The 24,408-nt window shown below is 44.0% G+C and overlaps 1 protein-coding gene across 5 annotated transcripts in view; it reads left to right on the top strand.

Moving 5' to 3' along the window:
- The window catches only part of LOC121567277 (fibroblast growth factor 12), a 180,492-nt gene that overhangs the window by 90,336 nt on the left and 65,748 nt on the right, over positions 1-24,408 (top strand). The window contains exon 1 of one of the 5 annotated variants that reach the window (XM_041877173.2): positions 23,858-24,110. The exons of the other annotated variants lie outside the window; for them this stretch is intronic. Coding sequence (XP_041733107.1) covers positions 23,912-24,110 — 199 coding nt within the window. The 5' untranslated portion in view covers positions 23,858-23,911. Of the gene's footprint in view, positions 1-23,857; positions 24,111-24,408 lie in introns of those variants that run through there. 5 annotated transcript variants of the gene reach the window in all.

Raw genomic sequence — 24,408 nt, 5'->3', positions numbered from 1 at the left:
TTTCCACCCTCCTTTATCCTTCTCCCCCTCTCTGCGGACGACTTTGTCAACCACTTTGAAAAAAAGGTTGAGGACATCCTCTACTCATTCACTCAGCCTATTGAGTCCACTGGTCTCACTCACACAGAACTACCCTACGCCTTGACCTCCTTTTCCCCTCTCTCTCCAGATGACATCCTTCAACTAGTGAGGTCTGGCCGCCCGACAACCTGCACGCTCGACCCCATCCCCTCCTCCCTTCTCCAGACCATCTCTGGAGACCTTCTCACATCAACTCATCCCTGACCACTGGCTGCGTCCCCTCTGACTTCAAAATGGCCCAAGTTGCTCTCCATCTCAAGAAACCAACACTCGACTCATCTGACATCAAAAACTATAGACCTGTATCCCTTCTTTCTTTTCTTTCCAAAACACTTGAGTGTGCTATCTCTGATTAACTTGTTTGTTATCTCGCTCAGAACGATCTTCTTGACCCTAACCAGTCAGGCTTCAAGACCGGTCACTCAACCGAGATTGCTCTTCTCTGTGTCACGGAGGCTCTACGCACTGCCAAAGCTGAATCTCTCCTCTGTTATCCTCCTAGATCTATATGCTGCCTTTGACACCGTGAACCATCAAATCCTCCTCTCCACCCTCTCAGGGCTGGACGTCTCAGGCTATTGTAGCGGTTTCTGGGGCTGTGTTGTGGATGGACGTTATGTGCCTGCAAGGTTTGTTTTTTGGCTGCCAGGATCACGGACAGCAATGCTAAGTATTCCCCCAGAGGCAGGACCACGGACAGCTCCGGGGAAACTTCTAGACTGCAGCAGAGCAGCCACACCTGTCTCCAGTTATAATCAGAGCCAAACTTCAGACAAGTGAAACCAATCAGTCTCTCTACTTTAACCTCGCCCTGGGTTTCTTTCTTTGTCTTTGTTTTGACCCCGGAAGGTGAAGGAGTAGGAGGCTATGGGAGGAGCAGAGCGTACTGAAGGAAAAGGATGCTTTAAAATAAGAAAAGAAAATAGGCTTACAACAAGGTTTGAACTCCCCCAAAGACAAAGCTTGGAGGACATTCCACAGGAAGCAAAGTATTTACTTTGTTTGTTTTGGGAATGATTTGTCAAGAACGCTGCCAAGCCTGATCATAATAAACAGGTTTCACCCTTTACTTGGGTGTTGTGTGGTTGTGTGTGTAAACCCTGCCTTGCAAAGAACCCGGCCCCAAAACCGCTACACTCTTGGATGATCCCTACCTGGCAGGCCGCTCCTACCAGGTGACGTGGAGAGGATCTGTGTCTGCAGCACGCACTCTCACTACTCGTGTCCTCCAGGGCTTGGCTCTAGGCCCTCTCCTCTTCTCTCTATATACCAAGTCACTTGGCTCTGTTATATCCTCACATGGTCTCCCCCTATCATTGCTATGCGGATGACACTCAACTACCTTTCTCCTTCTCCCCTTCTGACACCCAGGTGGCGACACACATCTCTGCGTGCCTGGCAGATATCTCAACTTGGCTGTCGGCCCACCACCTCAAGCTCAACCTCGACAAGACGGAACTGCTCTTCCTCCCGGGGAAGGCCTGCCCGCTCAAAGACCTCTCCATCATGGTTGACAACTCCACAGTGTTGCCCTCCCAGAGTGCAAAGAACCTTGGTGTGACCCTGGACAACAACCTGTCGTTCTCTGCAAACATCAAAGCAGTGACCCGCTCCTGCATGTTCATGCTCTACAACATCTGTAGAGTACACCCATACCTCACACAGGAAGCGGCACAGGTCCTAATCCAGGCACTTGTCCTCTCCCGTCTGGACTACTGCAACTCGTTGTTGGCTGGGCTCTCCGCTTGTGCCACCTGGTTTTCAACCTTTCCATGCTAACAGACGAATCACAAAATCTACAGCCATCAACATACTGTTTGTATTTATTAAGGATCCCCATTAGCTACTGCCAAGACAGAAGCTACTCTTCCTAGGGTCCAGCAACATTAAGGCAGTTATATACCATTTAAAATATTACATTACATTTCATAACACTTTACCCAATACATTTAGTGTGTTCCCTCAGGCCACTACTCCAATATCACATATTTACAATACAACATCCATGTGTACATGTGTGTGTAGAGTGTGTGTCTTATCATGTGTATGTGTGTATGTGCCTGTGTGTGTCTCTTCATAGTCCCCACTGTTCCATAAGGTGTATTTCTATCTGTTTTTTTAAATGTGATTCTACTGCTTGCATCAGTTACCTGATGTGGAATAGAGTTCCATGTAGCCATGGCTCTATGTATTACTGTGCACCTCCCATAGTCTGTTCTTGACTTGGGGATTGTGAAGAGACATTTGGTGGCATGTCTTGTGGGGAATGCATGGGTGTCCGAGCTGTGTGCTAGTAGTTTAAACATACACCTCTGTGTATTCAGCATGTCAACACTTCTTACAAAAACAAGTAGTGATGAAATCAATCTCTCCTCCACTTTGAAACATGAGAGAGTGACATGCATATTATTGTTAGCTCTCCATGTACATTTAAGGGCCAGCCGTGCTGCCCTGTTCTGAGCCAGTTGTAATTTTCCGAGGTCTCTCTTTGTGGCACCTGATCACATGACTGAACAGTAGTCCAGGTGCAACAAAACTAGGGCCTGTAGGACATGCCTTGTTGATAGTGTGGTTAAAAAGGCAGAGCAGCGCTTTACTATGGACAGACTTCTCCCCGTCCTAGCTACTATTGTATCAATATGTTTGGACCATGACAGTTTACAATCCAGGGTTAAGTCACCTCAACTGGCTCAATTTACACATTATTTATTATAATATTTAGTTGAAATTGAGGGTTTAGTGAATGATTTGTCCCAAATACAATGCTTTTAGTTTTTGAAATAATTAGAACTAACTAAAGATTTGTCAGCTATCTGAGCCAGTAAAGAGGGCTTTACTGTTGTTGGGTAGCAGAATTACTTTTGCTTCCCTCAGGCCTGAGGGTACACACTTTCTAGGAGGCTTATATTGAAGATATGCTCATATAGGAGTGACAATATCGTACGCTATTATCCTCAGTAATTTTCCATCCAAGTTGTCAGACCCTGGTGGCTTCTCATTGTTGATTTTTTCACTTCTTCCACACTCACTTTACGGAATTCAAAATGACAATGCTTGTCTTTCATAATTTGGTCAGTTATACTTGGATGTGTAGACTCAACGTTTGTTGCTGGCATGTCATGCCTTTTTAGTTTGCTAATCTTGGCAATTAAATTATTTTTTTAAGTAGTTGGCAATATCAGTGGGTTCTGTGATGAATTAGCCATCTGATTCAATGAATGATGAAGCTGAGTTTGCGACGTATGTTGTTGAAACGCTGAACGAGAGACTGAACGAGTTGTGACAGTGTGGTTTTATATACTTTTAGATTTTGGATCCCGCGGCTCAGTTGGGCTCAGTTGCTGTGAACGCTACTATCTGTCTCGGGATCTTGCCAGATTCCATGTAAAGAGAGAGACACGGAAACTCAGCTAGCCTAGCTGGCTCGGCAGTCTCAAATGGAGGTCGCTATTGAACGTTTTCAACGTGGCAGGAGCTGTGTTTACTTTGCTTTATTCCGGGACTATGTGGACCACCCAGACTTTCAATGTAGCAACTGATTGCTTGCAGAGGACTACAGGGGGAAGTGGCTACTCTTAGCAAACAAGTAGTGAACCTGGATCGCTCCCCAAAGGCGTCTCCCCCTTCCCTGGAGAACGGAGCCAGTAAGATGCTCCTGGATGACTTGGGGGATGTTCCTGTTCTCGACCCAACCAATCATCCATGGAGATATGTCACTCGCCGTATAAGTTGAAGAAAGCGTCCTCTGGCAATGGGGGCCTCCTTGGAGATGTTAAGCCCGAACCGGACACAGACCAGAAACTGCTTTGCCACCCTGGATCCAGAGGTTCCGGCACCTTCTGCCTTAAGGGCTTCCGATTCGATATCGGATCCATAGGTACCTGCGTCTTCGTCCTCTGTTCTGTCTCCCTCTCTGGTGGCTTCTACCTTGGGTGCAGATCCTCAGAGCTCCCACCCTCATCAGACCGTGAGGCTGCCTGAGAGATCGGCCCATTCATCATCCATGATGGATACTACAGCCTGTATCCACTGCCCTTCCGTCCTCGAGGGGTCTTCTAAAGCACTCGAGGCGAATGAACAGCCGGACCTCCTCGGCTGTTTCACCAGCTGTCATCATCGGCAGCTTTGCCTTGATGACAGCTTTGCACACTCTTGGCTTTCTGGTAAAAGACCAAGTCCATATTATGTCAAGAACAGCTCAAATAAGCAAAGAGAAACGACAGTCCATCATTACTTTAAGACATGAAGGCCAGTCAGTACGAAGAACGTTGAAAGTTTCTTCAAGTACAGTCGTAAAAACCATCAAGCACTATGATGAAACTGGCTCTCATGAGGACCGCCATAGGAATGGAAGACCCAGAGTTACCTCTGCTGCAGAGGATAAATTCATTAGAGTTACCAGCGTCAGAAATGTCAGCCCAAATAAATGCTTCACAGAGTTCAAGTCACAGACATCTCAACATCAACTGTTCAGAGGGGACTGTGTGAATCAGGCCTTCATGGTCGAATTGCTGCAAATAAACCACTACTAAAGGACACCAATAAGAAGAAGAGACCTGCTTGGGCCATGAAACACGAGTTATGGACATTCAACCGGTGGAAATTTGTCCTGTGGTCTAGAGTCCAAATTGGAGATTTTTGGTTCCAACCGCCATATCTTTGTGAGATGTGGTGTGGGTGAACGGATGATCTCCGCATGTGTAGTTCCCACCGTAAAGTGTGGAGGAGGAGGTGTTATGGTGTGGGGGTGCTTTGCTGGTGACACTGTCTGTGATTTATTTAGAATTCAAGGCACACTTAACCAGCATGCTTACCACAGCATTCTGCAGTGATATGCCATCCAATCTGGTTTGGGCTTAGTGGGAGTATCATTTGTTTTTCAACAGGATAATGACCCAACTCAACTCCAGGCTGTGTAAGGGCTATTTTACCAAGAAGGAGAGTGATGGAGTGCTGCATCAGATGACCTGGCCTCCACAATCACCCGACCTCAACCCAATTGAGATGGTTTGGGATGAGTTGGACCACTGAGTGAAGGAAAAGCAGCCAACAAGTGCTCAGCATATGTGGGAACTTCTTCAAGACTGTTGGAAATGCATTCCAGGTGAAGCTGGTTGAGAGAAGGCCAAGAGTGTGCAAAGCTGTCATCAAGGCAAAGGGTGGCTACTTTGAAGAATATAACATTTAAAATATTTTTTGATTTGTTTAACACTTTTTTGATTACTACAGGATTCCATATGTGTTATTTCATAGTTTTGATGTCTTCACTATTATTCTACAATGTAGAAAATAGTAAAAATAAAGAAAAACCAGGTGACAAAAAAAAGGTGACAAAGTATCTAATAAAGAATCTGTAGAATTAAGGACTCTGTAGAAGTAGAATTAAAGAATCCTTCAGATATGATCAAACAGTGCTGATGTTCATCGTAGTGGAGTACAGTTCTCATGAACATACACTAGATGGCAATGTCTCTCATGAATAACTCACCCATCAACATATGCAGTATTGTTTTTTTTTATGATGCAAGGACTAATAGGATAGTAGCCTCGTTATGATCTGCTCATATTATTTACATTTGTGTGTCTGAGTGTCTACACAACTATTTGCTTGGCTATTTTTCCACTTAATATTGAGATCATTTCAAATATTATTTGCTGTGCAGATGCTTTTCGAGTAGAGACAACTGCACTATAATAGATTAAGGGGACTGGGGAGTGTTGACTCTTGGCCAGAGCGTTCTCAGAGCGTTCTCAGCCTATGAAAATAGGAAAAACATGACACTGGCTGACATTCACGTCGACTTGAATGTTTAATGCCGATAGCTTGCATGCCGGCGGGCAAGAGGCATTTTGTGTACCTATTAACTTTAAAAACACACTGCACTCGTTGCCTCCCTCCTCATCCCACGGGAGATGAGGCCATCATCATCATCAGCTCCTCCTGCCTCTACTGTGTGCTGTAGGTTGACTCAGCCAGATGCACACAGAGTGGAAGTTGTAGGAAAGTTGTTGTAGTCACTCACACTTGCACGAAGGAGTTAGATGCATGCAACATAAAATTAGTGTATTTTAGTAAAGAAATGTAAAGAGTGGTATGAAGTTTTGTCATTTGACTTTTTTCTTTTTTTACCTTTATTTGATCAGGGAGACATACTGAGACCGAGGTCTCTTTTACAGATGAGCCCTGAATTACAGAAATTACAGAAATGCACAAATCAAATTAAAATATAAAATGCATGCAGAAAGAAAGAAAACACTCATAAAAAAACAAACACATTCATCAGTAGTAAGGTCCTCAATCAGCTTTCTGATTTGCCCTAGAGAACATTTTTAAGACCGTTCCACAAATACGGTGCAAAAAAACTAAAAGCTGATTTACCTGACTCAGTAGAGACCGAAGGAATTTCCAGAATTAGCCATCCCTGAGACCAGGTGTGGTAACTAAAGGTTAGTAATGATGTTGTACAGTGGGAGTTTTTGTAAAAGGGCTATATAAATGAAAACATAGCAATGTATCAACCCACGTGACATCAAAGAGGGCCAACCAACTTTCTGGTAGAGAATGCAGTGATGAGAACTAAACCTGACGCCTGTAATAAAGCACAGTGCTTATGATAAACTGCATCTAACTGCTTTAAACAAGTTCATATACAGTGCATTCAGAAAGTATTCAGACCGCTTGACTTTTTCCATATTTTGTTATGTTACAGCCTTATTCTAAAATTGATTAAATTGTTAGTTTTTTTCTCTCATCAGTCTACACACAATAACCCATAATGACAAAGCAAAAACTGGTTTTTAAACATTTTTGCTAATTTATTAAAAATAAAAAACTGAAATATCACATTTACATAAGTATTCAGAGCCTTTACTCAGTACTTTGTTGAAGCACCTTTGGCAGCGATTACAGCCTCGAGTCTTCTTGGGTATGACGCTACAAGCTTGGCACACCTGTATTTGGGGAGTTTCTCACATTCTTTTTTGCAGATCCTCTCAAGCTCTGTCAGGTTGGATGGGGAGCGTTGCTGCACAGCTATTTTGAGGTCTCTCCAGAGATGTTTGATTGGGTTCAAGTCCGGGCTCTGGCTAGGCCACTCAAGGACATTCAGAGACTTGTCCTGAAGCCACTCCTGTGTTGTCTTGGCTGTGTGCTTAGGGTCGTTGTCCTGTTGGAAGGTGAATCTTCACCCCAGTCTGAGGTCCTGAGCACTCTGGAGCAGGTTTTCATCAAGGATCTCTCTGTACTTTGCTCCATTCATCTTTGCCTCGATCCTGACTAGTCTCCCAGTCCCTGCCGCTGAAATACATCCCCACAGCATGATGCTGCCACCACCATGCTTCACCGTAGGGATGGCGCCAGGTTTCCTCCAGAAGTGACGCTTGGCATTCAGGCCAGAGAGTTCAATCTTGGTTTCATCAGACCAGAGAATCTTGTTTCTCATGGTCTTAGAGTCTTTAGGTGCCTTTTGGCAAACTCCAAGCTGGTTGTCATGTGCCTTTTACTGAGGAGTGGCTTCCGTCACTCTACCATAAAGGCCTGATTTGTGGAGTGCTTCAGAGATGGGAGAATGTTCCAGAAGGACAACCATCTCCACAGAGAAACTCTAGAGCTCTGCCAGAGTGACCATCGGGTTCTTGGTCACCTCCCTGACCAAGACCCTTCTCCCCCGATTGCTCAGTTTGGCCGGGTGGCCAGCTCTAGGAAGGGTCTTAGGGGTTCCAAACTTCTTCCATTTAAGAATAATGGAGGCCACTGTGTTTGTTTTGGTACCCTTTCCCAGATCTGTGCCTCGACACAATCCTGTCTCGGAGCTCTACGGACAATTCCTTCGACCTCATGGCTTGGTTTTTGCTCTGACATACACTGTCAACTGTGGGACCTTAGACAGGTGTGTGCCTTTCCAAATCATGTCCAATCAATTGAATTTACCACAGGTGGACTCCAATCAAGTTGTAGAAACATCTCAAGGATAATCAATGGAAACAGGATGCACCTGAGCTCAATTTCAAGTCTCATAGCAAAGGGTCTGAATACTTATGTAAATAAGGTATCTGTTTTTTATTTGTAATACATTTGCAAACATTTCTAAAAACCTGTTTTCGCTTTGTCATTATTGGGTATCGTGTGTAGATTGAGGCATTAAAAAATATCTTTTTTTTAGAATAAGGCTGTAACGTAACGTGGGAAAAGTAAAGGGGTCTGAATACTTTCCGAAGGCACTGTAATCATCAGGTAAACAATATAGGTTAATGATTCCGCAAATGGGGGCAGAGAGCTGAAGCAAAAATGGATCTAGCATATCAGCCCCAGTAGATTTTTTTTTTACATCCATTTTAATCAAGGCATTTAGCACATGTAGTAAATTGTTGAAATGAAAACAAATATTCACTAGAAGATGACGGGTTAACCGCCGAGTCAGCTAGAGGCTGGGAGAGGGAAGAGCAGTCAATTGACTGACCAGGGTCAAATACACCACTGTGTATTTAATTACGTATTTTTTTCATGATATAATTAATGATTATAATTACAAATGATATATGGAAACTTTAACTTTATAACTTCAATACAATTTTATTGATCACAGAATGGAAATTAGAAACTACCTGAGGGGCAATTAGAAACATCACTAATAACACTGATCTAAACCCAACTCACTGTAGGGTTACACATCCAAACTCTGTCCTTTATACAGAGCCGATCCTGTTTGGCAAACTTCACACCTGGAGCACACAATTGATTGGAACAGTTGGAACACTTCCTAATTCCATCTCTCCTAGAGGAAAGGAAACACGCCACACCCACGGCAGGCAGCGAGTGGATTGACCCGCCTGCCCATTGACACCCAGCTGTAGCCCCTGTGCTGTGTTTTCCCAGTCGATAGGGAAAGTGAACCATCAGAGGTCATGGAAATGACAGCGTGGTGATTGTGAAGGGATGCCATGCAACACACACACAGACAAACACAAATAGTGTGTTCTCCGAACTGTTGAATCAGCAGTGGAGGTGAAGTTCTAATTTATGTACGCTAAAACGCAGTTTAAAGGAAGTTGAAGGTAGTTTCTGGCGCCATTGCTAACTAGCATTAGCGCAGTGACTGAAAGTCTACAGGAACAGCTAGCATGCAGAAACATAGAATGTTAGCTGTTCCTGTAGACTTGCAGTCATTGCGCTAACACTAGTTAGCAATGGCTCCAGATACTACCATCAACTTCCTTCAAACTGCACACAGAGACATAAAAATGGTATCCATGAGTTCATGAGTAGAAAAAGTGGCTCGGGTGGTAGTTGTCCTTGATGATCTTTTTGGCCTTCCTGTGACATCGGGTGCTGTAGGTGTCCTGGAGGGCAGGTAGTTTGCCCCCGGTGATGTGTGGGGGAGACCACACCACCCTCTGGAGAGCCCTGCGGTTGTGGGCGGTGCAGTTGCCGTACCAGGCCCGACAGGATGCTTTCAATTGTGCATCTGTAAAAGTTTGTGAGGGTTTTAGGTGACAGGCCAAATTTATTCAGCCTCCTGAGGTTGGAGAGACGCTGTTGCGCCTTCTTCACCACACTGTCTGTGTAGGTGGACCATTTCAGTTTGTCACTGACACCCTTGTGGGGCCCCAGTGTTGAGGATCAGCGAAGTGGAGATGTTTTTTCCTACCTTCACCACCTGGGGGTGGCACGTCAGGAAGTCCAGGACCCAGTTGCACAGGGCGGGGTTGAGACCCAGGGCCTCAAGCTTGATGATGAGCTTGGAGGGTACTATGGTGTTGAATGCTGAGCTATAGTCAATGAACAGCATTCTTACATACAGTGGGGAAAAAAAGTATTTAGTCAGCCACCAATTGTGCAAGTTCTCCCACTTAAAAAGATGAGAGAGGCCTGTAATTTCCATCATAGGTACACGTCAACTATGACAGACAAAATGAGAAAAGAAAATCCAGAAAATCACATTGTAGGATTTTTTATGAATTTATTTGCAAATTATGGTGGAAAATAAGTATTTGGTCAATAACAAGTTTCTCAATACTTTGTTATATACCCTTTGTTGGCAATGACACAGGTCAAACGTTTTCTGTAAGTCTTCACAAGGTTTTCACACACTGTTGCTGGTATTTTGGCACATTCCTCCATGCAGATCTCCTCTAGAGCAGTGATGTTTTGGGGCTGTCGCTGGGCAACACAGACTTTCAACTCCCCCAAAGATTTTCTATGGGGTTGAGATCTGCAGACTGGCTAGGCCACTCCAGGACCTTGAAATGCTTCTTACGAAGCCACTCCTTTGTTGCCTGGGCGGTGTGTTTGGGATCATTGTCATGCTGAAAGACCCATCCACGTTTCATCTTCAATGCCCTTGCTTATGGAAGGAGGTTTTCACTCAAAATCTCACGATACATGGCCCCATTCATTCTTTCCTTTACACGGATCAGTCGTCCTGGTCCCTTTGCAGAAAAACAGCCCCAAAGCATGATGTTTCCACCCCCATGCTTCACAGTAGGTATGGTGTTCTTTGGATGCAACTCAGCATTCTTTGTCCTCCAAACACGACGAGTTGAGTTTTTACCAAAAAGTTCTATTTTGGTTTCATCTGACCATATGACATTCTCCCAATCCTCTTCTGGATCATCCAAATGCACTCTAGCAAACTTCAGACGGTCCTGGACATGTACTGGCTTAAGCAGGGGGACACGTCTGGCACTGCAGGATTTGAGTCCCTGGAGGCGTAGTGTGTTACTGATGGTAGGCTTTGTTACTTTGGTCCCAGCTCTCTGTAGGTCATTCACTAGGTCCCCCCGTGTTGTTCTGGGATTTTTGCTCACCGTTCTTGTGATCATTTTGACCCCACGGGGTGAGATCTTGCGTGGAGCCCCAGATCGAGGGAGATTATCAGTGGTCTTGTATGTCTTCCATTCCCTATTAATTGCCCCCACAGTTGATTTCTTCAAATCAAGCTGCTTACCTATTGCAGATTCAGTCTTCCCAGCCTGGTGCAGGTCTACAATTTTGTTTCTGGTGTCCTTTGACAGCTCTTTGGTCTTGGCCATAGTGGAGTTTGGAGTGTGACAGTTTGAGGTTGTGGACAGGTGTCTTTTATACTGATAACAAGTTCAAACAGGTGCCATTAATACAGGTAACGAGTGGAGGACAGAGGAGCCTCTTAAAGAAGAAGTTACAGGTCTGTGAGAGCCAGAAATCTTGCTTGTTTGTAGGTGACCAAATACTTATTTTCCACCATAATTTGCAAATAAATTCATAAAAAATCCTACAATGTGATTTTCTGGAATTTTTTTCCCTCAATTTGTCTGTCATAGTTGACGTGTACCTATGATGAAAATTACAGGCCTCTCTCATCTTTTTAAGTTGGAGAACTTGCACAATTGGTGGCTGACTAAATACTTTTTTTCCCCACTGTAGGTATTCCTCTTGTCCAGGTGGGATAGGGCAGTGTGCAGTGTGATGGCGATTGCGTCGTCTGTGGACCTATTGGGGTGGTATGCAAATTGGAGTGGGTCTAGGGTGACTGGTAAGGTGGAGGTGATATGATCCTTGACTAGTCTCTCAAAGTACTTCATGATGACAGAAGTGCTGCGGGGTGAGTCATTTAGTTCAGTTACCTTTGCATTCTTGGGTACAGGAACAATGGTGGCCATCTTGAAACATGTGGGGACAGCAGACTGGGATAGGGAGAGATTGAATATGTCCGTAAACACACCAGCCAGCTGGTCTACGCATGCTCTGAGGATGCGGCGAGGAATGCCGTCTGGGCCGGCAGCCTTGCGAGGGTTAACACGTTTAAATGTCTTACTCACGTCGGCCACGGAGAAGGAGAGCCCACAGTCCTTGGTAGCTGGTCGCGTCGTTGGCACTGTGTTATCCTCAAAGCAGGCAAAGAACTTGTTTAGATTGTCTGGCAGCAAGACGTCTCGTGTCTGAGCCGTTGAATTGAGACTCCACTTTGTCTCGATATTGACATTTTGCGTGTTTGATTGCCTTGCAGAGGGAATGACCACTGTCTTTGTATTCTGCCATATTCCCCGTCACCTTACCGTGGTTAAATGCGGTGGTTCGTGCTTTCAGTTTTTCGCGAATGCTGCCATCTATCCACGGTTTCTGGTTAGGTTAGGTTTTAATAGTCACAGTGGGTACGACATCTCCTATACACTTCCTTATGAACCCACTCACCGAATCAGCGTATACGTCTATATTATTCTCAGAGGCTACCCGGAACATATTCTAGTCCGCGTGATCAAAACAATCTTGAAGCATGGATTCCGATTGGTCAGACCAGCGTTGAATAGTCCTAAGCATGGGTGCTTCCTGTTTGAGTTTCTGCCTGTAGGAAGGGAGTAGCAAAATGGAGTCGTGGTCAGATTTGCTGAAAGGAGGGCCTTGTATGCATAGCGGAAATGAGTGTAACAATGGTCCATCGTTTTTCCAGTGCGTGTGCTACAGTCAATATGCTGATAGAATTTAAGTAGCCTTTTTCTCAAATTTGCTTTGTTAAAATCCCCAGCTACAATAAATGCAGCCTCAGGATATATGGTTTCCAGTTTGCATAAAGTCTAGTGAAGTTCCTTGAGGGCCGTTGTGGTATCGGCTTGAGGGGGGATATACACAGCTCTATCAATAACCGAAGAGAATTCTCTTGGGAGATAATATGGTCGGCGTTTGATTGTGAGGAATTCTAGGTCAGGTGAACAAAATGACTTGAGTTCGTGTATGTTGTTACAATTACATCAGTCGTTAGTCATGAAACATACCCCCCCCCACCCCTCTTCTTCCCGGGGAGATGTTTATTCCTGTCGGTGCTATGTACTGAAAACCCAGATGGTTGTATGGACGGGGACAGTATATCCCGAGAGAGCCATGTTTCCGTGAAACAGAGTATGTTACAATCCCTGATGTCTCTCTGGAAAGCAACCCTTGCCCTGGTCTCGCCCACTTTGTTGTCTAGGGACTGAACATTAGCGAGTAATATACTCTGAGGCGATGGGTGGTGTGCGCGCCTCCTAAGTCTGACTAGGAGACCGCTCCGGCTCCCTCTCCTCCGGTGGCATTATTTTGGGTCGGTCTCTGGAATCAGTTCAAATGCCCTGGTTGGTGTGAACAAAGGATCCGCTTCGGGAAAGTCGTATTCCTGGTCGTAGTGCTGGTAAGTTGACGCCACTCTGATATCCAATAGTTATTCCCGGCTGTATGTAATAACACTTAAGATTTTCTGGGCTAACAATGTAAGAAATAATACATAAAAAAACAAAATACTGCAAAGTTTCCTAAGGACTAGAAGCGAGGCAGCCCTCTCTATCGGGTCCTTTATTTTGTACAATTATTTGATGTACCAGCTAAAATACCCATTGATTCCTCATAATTTCCTAGTAAACTCATGGTTTTAACTCCAATGTTAAGGCACTTATAAATAACAACATATGCAATTTATCCTAATGGACTTAGTCATGCGTTTGGGTGGCCCCAGTTGGAATCAAACCCACAACCTCTGGCTTTGCAAGCACCACGCTCAATCAACTGAGCCACTCACAACCACAGTATCAGCAGCCAACAGTAGGCCTACCACTGCTGATTCGCTGAAGCAGGTCAGTGAGAAAAAACGAATCATTACATCCTCTCTTTGAGCCACATGGGTCCTCTCCTCTCAGCTCTGAGGTGATCAGAGCTGGGGGGAGTGGAGTATCAGTCAGGAGAATTGAGTCAGGAGAATGATAGAGAACGAGGTTGGCAGCCAAACCAAACTCCATGCAGTCTAATGGTATACATGCCCTCCATCCATTCTGTCCCATCACTGTGTATCACGCACACACTGGTTGTCTCCACATGACAAGGTGCTCTGGGGATGGTGGCAGGCCTCATAGCTCTGCAATTATGGTTGATTTATTTATTTTCAGCATCAGCTTCTGATATTAACATGGGGTAATAGTTGTGATCCCCTTCCTCGATTCTCATTATGTTGTCAACTTCAGAGTGATCACATCACAGTAATGATCACAGTAATCCATACCAGGGTTGGTGTCAATTCGATTTGAAGGCAGTCAATTATTGAATTGGATTTTCAGTTTACTTCCTGAATTGATTGACTTCAATTCAAATTGACCCCGAACCCTGATACAGGGAATCTGTGACTATTTTAGTTGCAGCTCATTCACAATTAAATGTTTAATAAAGTATATAATTTATAATCTCGGTAACCCAGAACTGAAATCTTGCGATACTAGACTATTTCTAGCAAATAGTTTGTAGCTGTGTCTTTATCTTTCAATTAGTCAGTTAGAAGTAGGCTACTTATGCTGCGTTTACATTTACATTTTAGTCATTTAGCAGACGCTCTTATCCAGAGCGACTTACAGGAGCAATTAGGGTTAAGTGCCTTGCTCAAGGGCACATCGACAGATTTTTCACCTAGTCGGCTCGGGGATTAGAACCAGCGACCTTTCAGTTACTGGCACAACGCTCTTACCCACTAAGCCACCTGCCGCCCGTTTAGACAGGCAGCCCAATTCTGATATTTTTTCCACTAATTGGTCTTTTGACCAATCACATCAGATCTTTTCACATCTGTTGGCCCACCCCCAGTTTTTAATATGATACAGTATCTGGTGAGAGTAACTAACAAAATCAATGGGGGCCCCCCGATCGGTAATTCGACCATGATTACTACAAGGATAGAAAATGTTAGCTGACATTGGCTAATTGAGTGACTGTGAGTGACTGACATAAGAGAAAAACTGCTGATGCACATCCAAATTTCTAAATTGCGCCTTGTGTATGCTGCTATTCTAACTCTCAACAGTAAGTTGAGACCCCGACTGAGTTCCTAAAAAAAATGGTGTGTGCCACATGGAACAAGAAACTATTAACATGCATCGTCCCTGAGAGATGCGCAGTGAGGCGTGTCCTTATCCTGAGTGAATAATTTGCGCTTGACACGACAGAGGGGCCGAGAATTTTAGAATAGCATGAGTGTGTGACTTATTCACGGTGAAGGCTTCACTTACGTGCGTGTCACTTGATGGAACCTAAAAAAGCTGCACTGGATCGAATTGTCTTAGTTGCTAGAACATGAGAATCACAAAGCATTTCCACAACCGCACTATCATTCCGGACAAATGATAGATGGGAATATTAAGTGATCGGCTATGACAAGAGATCGCCCTAAAGCCATTTCTCAGAACAATGTGGTATAGGATAGCCATGAAAGATCAGACCATTAGACCTTCATTGTTGATACCATCTGTTTCAATGTGCCTGTGGTCATCAATCAAAGCTTATCGAATTACCCTGGTGCATCTTCTTACTTGGATTAATTAAGTGATAATGCCCGAGAAGCCAGTGTTTGGAGGATATAGTGCCAATATATCCTCTAAACACCGGCTTCGAGAGCATTATCACTTTTATACAACGAGTTACCAACATATTCAAATAATGATTGACATTTTCATTAAAAACTTTATTTTGATATATGTATTCATACTATTTCATCCTTCCACAAGATATAGTCCCGACACAAATCTGGGGTTGCTACCCAAGCCGACTGGTCGTTCGTTCTATCAGTTCGGTTGCTAGAGATGCGACCCAGTCGTTCAGTCTAAATGTTCCATTGCCATACTGGCTGGCAACGTGCTTATCCCTTGCTTGCTAGCTAGCCAAATATTGCTAATTTACAGTCACATCAAAAAGTGCAGCCAGAATAACAGCAAAGTAGCTGCATTTGCATTTGTTTAAGCTGTTTTCAAGTGACATTTATTTGGAAAAATCCATAACAATGAGCTAATGAGGCGCAACTTCGCCTGGCATAGAGCATGTGCTCTCTCATCAGGACACTGTTGTTCAGAGGAGCTAGCCAACAACACAGCCAACACAATCACTTCAAACGGAAGCTGGAAAGACTGCAAACTAGCTGCACTTTGTTTCGTTTTACCTTTTTTACAATTGACATTTCTTTGTATATATCCATAAAAATGATGCCAGCTGAGTCATGATTTCGACTGGCTGAGAAACACTGCCTGCCTGTCTCTCGTCACGACACATTCATTAATGTGGGACAGCTGGAGATAGAATTTGAATATTGAAACAATGTTGCAAATGTCAGAGACAGACAGCAATGTTTCATACAAATCTCCTCTGTTGAAAACGAAAAGTCTAAAAGAAATGTGAGATAATGTCTAGATGCTTTTTATAGTGGAGATCAAGTTTATAAAGTGCCTGGCTGGGCTGGTGAGACAGTGGATTTTGCATTCAGATGGAACAGAGTAAATATGCATTTTAACGTCATAGATTTAGCCAGTGGAAACTTGTAGAATAGACACCGTCTAGAATGTAGTTTTAACCAATCAGCATTCAGGATTAGACCCACCCGTTGTATAATTAAGCAATAAGGCACGAGGAGTGCCTGTATACAGCTCTTAGCCGTGATATATTGGCCATATACCACAAACCCCAGAGGTGCCTTATTGCTATTATAAACTGGTTAACAACGTAATTAGAGCAGAAAAAATAAATATTTTGTCATACCCGTGGTGTCAGCCAATCAGCATTCAGGGCTCAAACCACCGAGTTTGCAGTGCCTTTGGAAAGTCTTCAGACCCCATGACTTTTTCCACATTTTGTTACGTTACAGCCTTATTCTAAAATTGATAAAATAGTTTTTTTTCCCTCTTCAAATCTACACACAATACCCCATAATGACAATGCAAAAACAGGTTTGTATACATTTTTGCTAAGTTATTAAATATAAAAAACTGAAATAAGACATTTACATAAGTATTCAGACCCTTTACTCAGTACTTTGTCGATGCACCTTTGGCAGCAATTACAGCATCGAGTCTTCTTGGGTATGACGCTACAAGCTTAGCACACCTGTATTTGGGGAGTTTCTCCCAATCTTCTCTGCAGATCCTCTCAAGCTCTGTCAGGTTAGATGGGGAGCGTTGCTACACAGCTATTTTCAGGTCTCTCCAGAGATGTTCGATCGGGTTCAAGTCCGGGCTCTGGCTGGGCCACTCAAGGACATTCAGAGACTTCTCCCGAAGCCACTCCTGCGTTGTCTTGGCTGTGTGCTTAGGGTCGTTGTCCTGTTGGAAGGTGAACCGTCGCCCCAGTCTGAGGTCCTAAGCGCTCTGGAGCAGGTTTTCATCAAGGATCTCGCTGTACTTTGCTCCGTTCATCTTTGCCTCGATCCTGACTAGTCTCCCAGTCCCTGCCCCTGAAAAACATCCCCACATCATGATGCTGCCACCACCATGCTTCACCGTAGGGATGGTGCCAGATTTTCCTCCAGACGTGACGCTTGGCATTCAAGCCAAAGACTTCAATCTTGGTTTCATCAGACTAGAGAATCTTGTTTCTCATGGTCTGAGAGTCTTTAGGTGCCTTTTGGCAAACTCCAAGTAGGCTGTCATGTGCCTTTTACTGAGGAGTGGCTTCCGTCTGGCCACTCTACACTAAAGGCCTGATTGGTGGAGTGCTGCAGAGATGGTTGTCCTTCTGGAAGGTTCTCCCATCTCCACAGAGGAACTCTAGAGCTCTGTCAGACTGACCATCGGGTTCTTGGTATTGTATTTATTATGGATCCCTGAATAAGGCCCTTCTTCCCCGATTGCTCAGTTTGGCCGGGCGGCCAGCTCTAGAAAGAGTCTTAGTGGTTCCAAACTTCTTACATTTAAGAATTATGGAGGCCATTGTGTTCTTGGGGATCTTCAATGCTGCAGAAATGTTTTGGTACCATTCCCAAGATGTGTGGATAGACACAATCCTGTCTCGGAACTCTACAGACAATTCCTTCGACCTCATTGCTTGGTTTTTGCTCTGACATGCACTGTCAACGGTGGGACCTTATATAGACAGGTGTATGCCTTTCCAAATCATGTCCAATCAATTGAATTTACCACAGGTGGACTCCAAAGAAGTTGTAGAAACATCTCAAGGATGATCAATGGAAACAGGATGCACCTGTGCTGAATTTCGAGTCACATAGCAAAGGGTCTGAATACGTACAGTGGGGAAAAAAAGTATTTAGTCAGCAACCAATTGTGCAAGTAAATTTCATCATAGGTACACGTCAACTATGACAGACAAACTGAGAAGAAAAAAATCCAGAAAATCACATTGTAGGATTTTTAAGGAATTTATTTGCAAATTATATGTTGGAAAATAAGTATTTGGTCAATAACAAAAGTTTCTCAATACTTTGTTATATACCCTTTGTTGGCAATGACACAGGTCAAACGTTTTCTGTAAGTCTTCACAAGATTTTCACACACTGTTGCTGGTATTTTGGCCCATTCCTCCATGTAGATCTCCTCTAGAGCAGTGATGTTTTGGGGCTGTCGCTGGGAAACACAGACTTTTAACTCCCTCCAAAGATTTTCTATGGGGTTGAGATCTGGAGACTGGCTAGGCCACTCCAGGACCTTGAAATGCTTCTTACGAAGCCACTCCTTCGTTGCGCGGGCGGTGTGTTTGGGATCATTGTCATGCTGAAAGACCCAGCCACGTTTCATCTTCAATGCCCTTGCTGATGGAAGGAGGTTTTCACTCAAAATCTCACGATACATGGCCCCATTCATTCTTTCCTTTACACGGATCAGTCGTCCTGGTCCCTTTGCAGAAAAACAGCCCCAAAGCATGATGTTTCCACCCCCATGCTTCACAGTAGGTATGGTGTTCTTTGGATGCAACTCAGCATTCTTTGTCCAACAAACACAACGAGTTGAGTTTTTACCAAAAGTTATATTTTGGTTTCATCTGACAATATGACATTCTCCCAATCCTCTTCTTGATTCAGTGGGAGAACTTGCACAATTGGTGGCTGACTAAATACTTTTTTCCCCACTGTATGTAAATAATGTTTCTGTTTTGTATTTTTAATACATTTGCAAACATTTCTAAAAAGCAGTTTTTGCTTTTGTTATTATGGGGTATTATGTGTAAGTGAGGGGAAAAAAGTATTTGATCCTTTGCTGATTTTGTATGTTTGCCCACTGACAAAGACATGATCAGTCTATAATTTTAATGGTAGGTTTATTTGAACAGTGAGAGACAGAATAACAACAAAAAAATCCAGAAAAACGCATGTGAAAAATGTTATAAATTGATTTGCATTTTAATGGGGGAAATACGTTTTTGACCCCTCTGCAAAACCTGACTTAGTACTTGGTGGCAAAACCCTTGTTGGTAATCACAGATGTCAGATGTTTCTTGTAGTTGACAAACAGGTTTGCACACATCTCAGGAGGAATTTTGTTCCACTCCTCTTTCCAGATCTTCTCCAAGTCATTAAGGTTTCGAGGCTGACGTTTGGCAACTTGAACCTTCAGCTCCCTCCACATATTTTCTATGGGATTAAAGTCTGGAGACTGGCTAGGCCACTCCAGGACCTTAATGTGCTTCTTCTTGAGCCACTCCTTTGTTGCCTTGGCCGTGTGTTTTGGGTCATTGTCATGCTGGAATACCCATCCACGACCCATTTAATGCCCTGGCTGAGGGAAGGAGATTTGACGGTACATGGCCCTGTCCATCGTCCCATTGATGCGGTGAAGTTGTCCTGTCCCCTTAACAGAAAAACACTCCCAAAGCATAATGTTTCCACCTCCATGTTTGACGGTGGGGATGGTGTTCTTGGGGTCATAGGCAGCATTCCTCCTCCTCCAAACACGGCGAGTTGAGTTGATGCCAAAGTGCTCGATTTTTGTCTCATCTGACCACAACACTTTCACCCAGTTCTCCTCTGAATCATTCAGATGTTCATTGGCCAACTTCAGACGGCCTTGTATATGTGCTTTCTTGAGCAGGATTTCAGTCTTTCACGGCATAATGTGTAACCAATTGTTTTCTTGGTGACTATGGTCCCAGCTGCCTTGAGATCATTGACAAGATCCTCCCGTGTAGTTCTGGGCTGATTCCTCACCGTTCTCATGATCATTGCAACTCCACGAGGTGAGATCTTGCATGGAGCCCCAGGCCGAGGGAGATTGACAGTTATTTTGTGTTTCTTCCATTTGCGAATAATCGCACCAACTGTTGTCACCTTCTCACCAAGCTGCTTGGCGATGGTCTTGTAGCCCATTCCAGCCTTGTGTAGGTCTACAATCTTGTCCTTGACTTCCTTGGAGAGGTCTTTGGTCTTGGCCATGGTGGAGAGTTTGGAATCTGATTGATTGCTTCTGTGGACATTTGTCTTTTTATACAGGTAACAAACTGAGATTAGGAGCACTCCCTTTAAGAGTGTGCTCCTAATCTCAGCTCGTTACCTGTATAAAAGACACCTGGGAGCCAGAAATCTTTCTGATTTGAGAGGGGGTCAAATACTTATTTCCCTCATAAAAATGCAAATCAATTTATAACATTTTTGAAATGCGTTTTTCTGGATTAATTTTTTGTTATTCTGTCTCTCACTGTTCAAATAAATCTACCATTAAAATTATAGACTGATCATTTCTTTGTCAGTGGACAAACGTACAAAATCAGCAGGGGATCAAATACTTTTTTCCCTCACTGTAGCTTCATGAGAAACAAATCAAAATATATTTTATATTTGAGATTCTTTAAATAGCCACCCTATGCCGTTATGACAGCTTTGCACACTTTTGGCATTCTCTCAACCAGCTTCAGCTGGAATGCTTTTCCAACAGTCTTGAAGGAGTTCCTACATTTGCTGACCACTTGTTGGCTGCTTTTCCTTCACTCTGCGGTCCGACTGACCCGTACTGAGTATACGAAGAGGCACGACGCAGATGCAGGAATTAACAAGGTCAAGGGTTTCTTAACAAAGAGCAAGAGTAATAACAAAAAGATGGAGTAAACGACACGAAGCTTAACAATCACACACAACATCATCCAGAACAGTCCAGGGCTAAATAGGGGTGGTGATGAGATGATGAGGTGCAGGTGCGCTGGAGGTGATTAGGGTGCGTTGGGTTTCCATTCCGGTGTTGCCGAGGTGTTGCGCTCAGATTGGTGGCTCAGTAGACCGGCGAATCAGAGCGCCGGAGGGGAGCAATGGGAGGAGACGTGACACCGACTCATCCCAAACCATCTCAATTTGGTTGAGGTCGGGGGATTGTGGAGGCCAGGTCATCTGATGCAGCACTCCATCACTCTCCTTCTTGGTAAAATAGCCCTTACAGCCTGGAGGTGTGTTGGGTCATTGTCCTGTTGAAAAAACAATGATAGTCCAACTAAACCCAAACCAGATGGGATGGCGTATCGCTGCAGAATGCTGTGGTAGCCATGCTGGTTAATTGTGACTTGAATTCTAAATAAATCACTGTCAGTGTCACCAGCAAAGTACACCCACACCATAACACCTCCTCCTCCATACTTTACGGTGGTAAATACACATGCGGAGATCATCCGTTCACCCACACCACGTCTCACAAAGACACGCCGGTTGGAAGCAAAAATCTCCAATTTGGACTCTAGACCACAGGACAAATTTCCACCGGTTGAATGTCCATTGCTCGTGTTTCTTGGCACAAGCAATTCTCCTTGTTATTTGGTGTCCTTTAGTAGTGGTTTCTTTGCAGCAATTCGACCATGAAGGCCTGATTCACACAGTCTCCTCTGAATAGTTGATGTTGAGATGTGTCTGTTACTTGAACTCTGTGAAGCATTTATTTGGGCTGCAATTTCTGAGGCTGGTAACTCTAATGAACATCTGCAGCAAAGGTAACTCTGGGTTTCCATTCCTGTGGCGGTCCTCATAAGAGCTAGTTTCGTCATAGCGCTTGATGGTTTTTGCGACTGCACTTGAAGAAACGTTAAAAGTTCTTGAAATGTTCCGTATTGACTGACCTTCATGTCATGTAATGATGGACTGTCGTTTCTCTTTGCTTATTTGAGCTGTTCTTGCCATAATATGGACTTGGTCTTCTGTATACCCCCTACCTTGTCACAACACAACTGATTGGCTCAAACACATTAAGAAGGAAAGAAATTCCACAAATTAACTTTTAAGAAGGCACACCTGTTAATTGAAATGCATTCCAGGACAATGACCCAACACACCTCCACGCTGTGTAAGGGCTATTTTACCAAGAAGCAGAGTGATGGAGTGCTGCATCAGATGACCTGGCCTCCACAATCACCTGACCTCAACCCAATAGAGATGGTTTGGGATGAGTTGGACCATAGTGAAGGAAAAGCAGCCAACAAGTGCTCAGCATATGTGGGAACTCCTTCAAGGCTGTTGAAAAAGCATTCCAGGTGAAGCTGGTTGAGAGAATGCCAAGAGTGTGCAAAGCTGTCATCAAGGCAAAGGCTGGCTACTTTGAAGAATATAAAATATATTTTGATTTGTTTAACACTTTTTTGGTTACTACATGATTCCATATGTGTTATTTCATAGTTTCGATGTCTTCACTATTATTCTACATTGTAAAAAATAGTTAAAATAAAGAAAAACCCTTGAATTAGAAGGTGTTCTAAAACTTTTGACCAGTAGTGTGTATATATATTTCTTTTTTAGCTAAAAAGGTCTGCCACACCTGCCCTGAATGATAGGTCGCCCCTGGCTACAGGTACAGACTACTAGCCTAGGAGCTAGGTTTGCGTTACCTTGTCCCCAGGCTATATTGCGCGCAGGAAGTATGTATGGTGCGCGAGATGGGTTTTCGTGATGGAGACCTGCCTTTCTCATAGCCTTTGGTAAAATTATGTTACCAACAGATGTGTGCTGCTTGCGCATCTTCTGCCAAGTCTCTCTCTCTCTCTCTCTCTCTCTCTCTCTCTCTCTCTCTCTCTCTCTCTCTCTCTCTCTCTCTCTCTCTCTCTCTCTCTCTCTCTCTCTCTCTCTCTCTCTCTCTCTCTCTCTCTCTCTCTCTCTCTCTCTCTCTCTCTCTCTCTCTCTCTCTCTCTCTCTCTCTCTCTCTCTCTCTCTCTCTCTCTACTCACTCACTCACTCAGCCTCCGAGAATTCCTTATCCGAACCACAACCACGTAGGATTGCATAGAGAGAAAAAGGCTGCTCGCAAACCGAGCGATGAAGAGCAGACTTCACCGGTTGATCTGATAGTACTTTTCACTACAGGCTACAGTGAGATTAGTGTTTAGATTTTTCCCACAGGGCACAGATGTCAATTCACATTGGTTCAAAGTAATTTATGAAATTACGTGGAAACAACGTTGATTCAACCAGTGTGTGCCCAATGGGTTCGAATTATGTCTGATTAGGATGCTCATTACCTGTCATTCTAATGGCGACATAGATTTTTAGAGGGTTCTCCAACTTGTTTTGACTCTCCGTCTTCCAGAGAACATTGGATTATTTTTACCTGGGGCTCGCGTGTCGAGCCCGTAGTTGCGCAAAGACAATACCAGGCTGCGAGGCTAGTGAGTGAGCAGTGTTTCCACACACATCCAGTGCGCCGTGAACTCAGAAAGTTGTGGAATGTCGAGCACTGGAAATTTAAGAGGAATGAAAACGATGGATAATGAAACTATTTACGGGACATTTTATCTGGATACCTGGGAATAATCGGGACTGGAGATAAAGAGCGTTGGAGAAATTTGCACAGTGTGCGAATGTAAAATATACATTTATGAATTAATGTATTTAGAGATATAGTAGCCTACCTATTTGTAAAGACTGCCATTGTAATATTTTATATGTATATCGATGTTGTTACCATTATTTGGATAACAAATATGTTTGATTTCAGCATTCAGCAAGTTCAGTCATTTTATTCACCTTACCTACATATTTGTCATCATGGCGAACTTATGCAACCTCATGCATTGGACCAGCCATAATCAGCACCCTCAGCAATATCTTGACAACATAGTAGATTTGGAGACGATTCAAGTGGTCTACACTCAGGTTAGTTTACCGGGGAGATGGCGGCGGCGCTCGCCAGCTCCCTGATACGCCAGAAACGTCAAGCAAGAGAAGGAAACAGCGAAAAGGTCACCACTTCCAAACGGCGCACCAGCCCCAGCAAAGATCCCCGCTCCTTGTGCGAGAGGCATATATTTACTGTCTTCAGCAAAGTTCGGTTCTGCAGCGGCAAGAAAAGACCAGTCCGCAGGAAACCAGGTCAGTGACCTCAGAGTAGTGCTGCGTTCAGTACATAAACGTAATAGAACGTTCAATTTAACGGAAACGGCGCTGTACTGAACGACCATGGAAAAACGGGGAGGGGTTGGGTTGTGGTTTCAAAATGCACTGCTTCCCTTTAAATACGTCACTCATTGCTTCAAGCCACACCCCGCACACCCACTGAGCGGAGCAAACATATCTCAAAGTCTGTTCAAGAACATACAGTACAAGGACGTTTTGGGAAAACATGTCTTTCTGGAAAAATTGTCCGCAAATTACCAAAGGTTCAAGCAAA

Source organism: Coregonus clupeaformis, chromosome 6, assembly GCF_020615455.1.
Source record: "Coregonus clupeaformis isolate EN_2021a chromosome 6, ASM2061545v1, whole genome shotgun sequence".
Taxonomy (NCBI): Eukaryota; Metazoa; Chordata; class Actinopteri; order Salmoniformes; family Salmonidae; genus Coregonus; species Coregonus clupeaformis.
The sequence above is the reverse complement of the archived record's forward strand: the minus strand, read 5'-3'. Positions and strand labels throughout refer to the sequence as shown.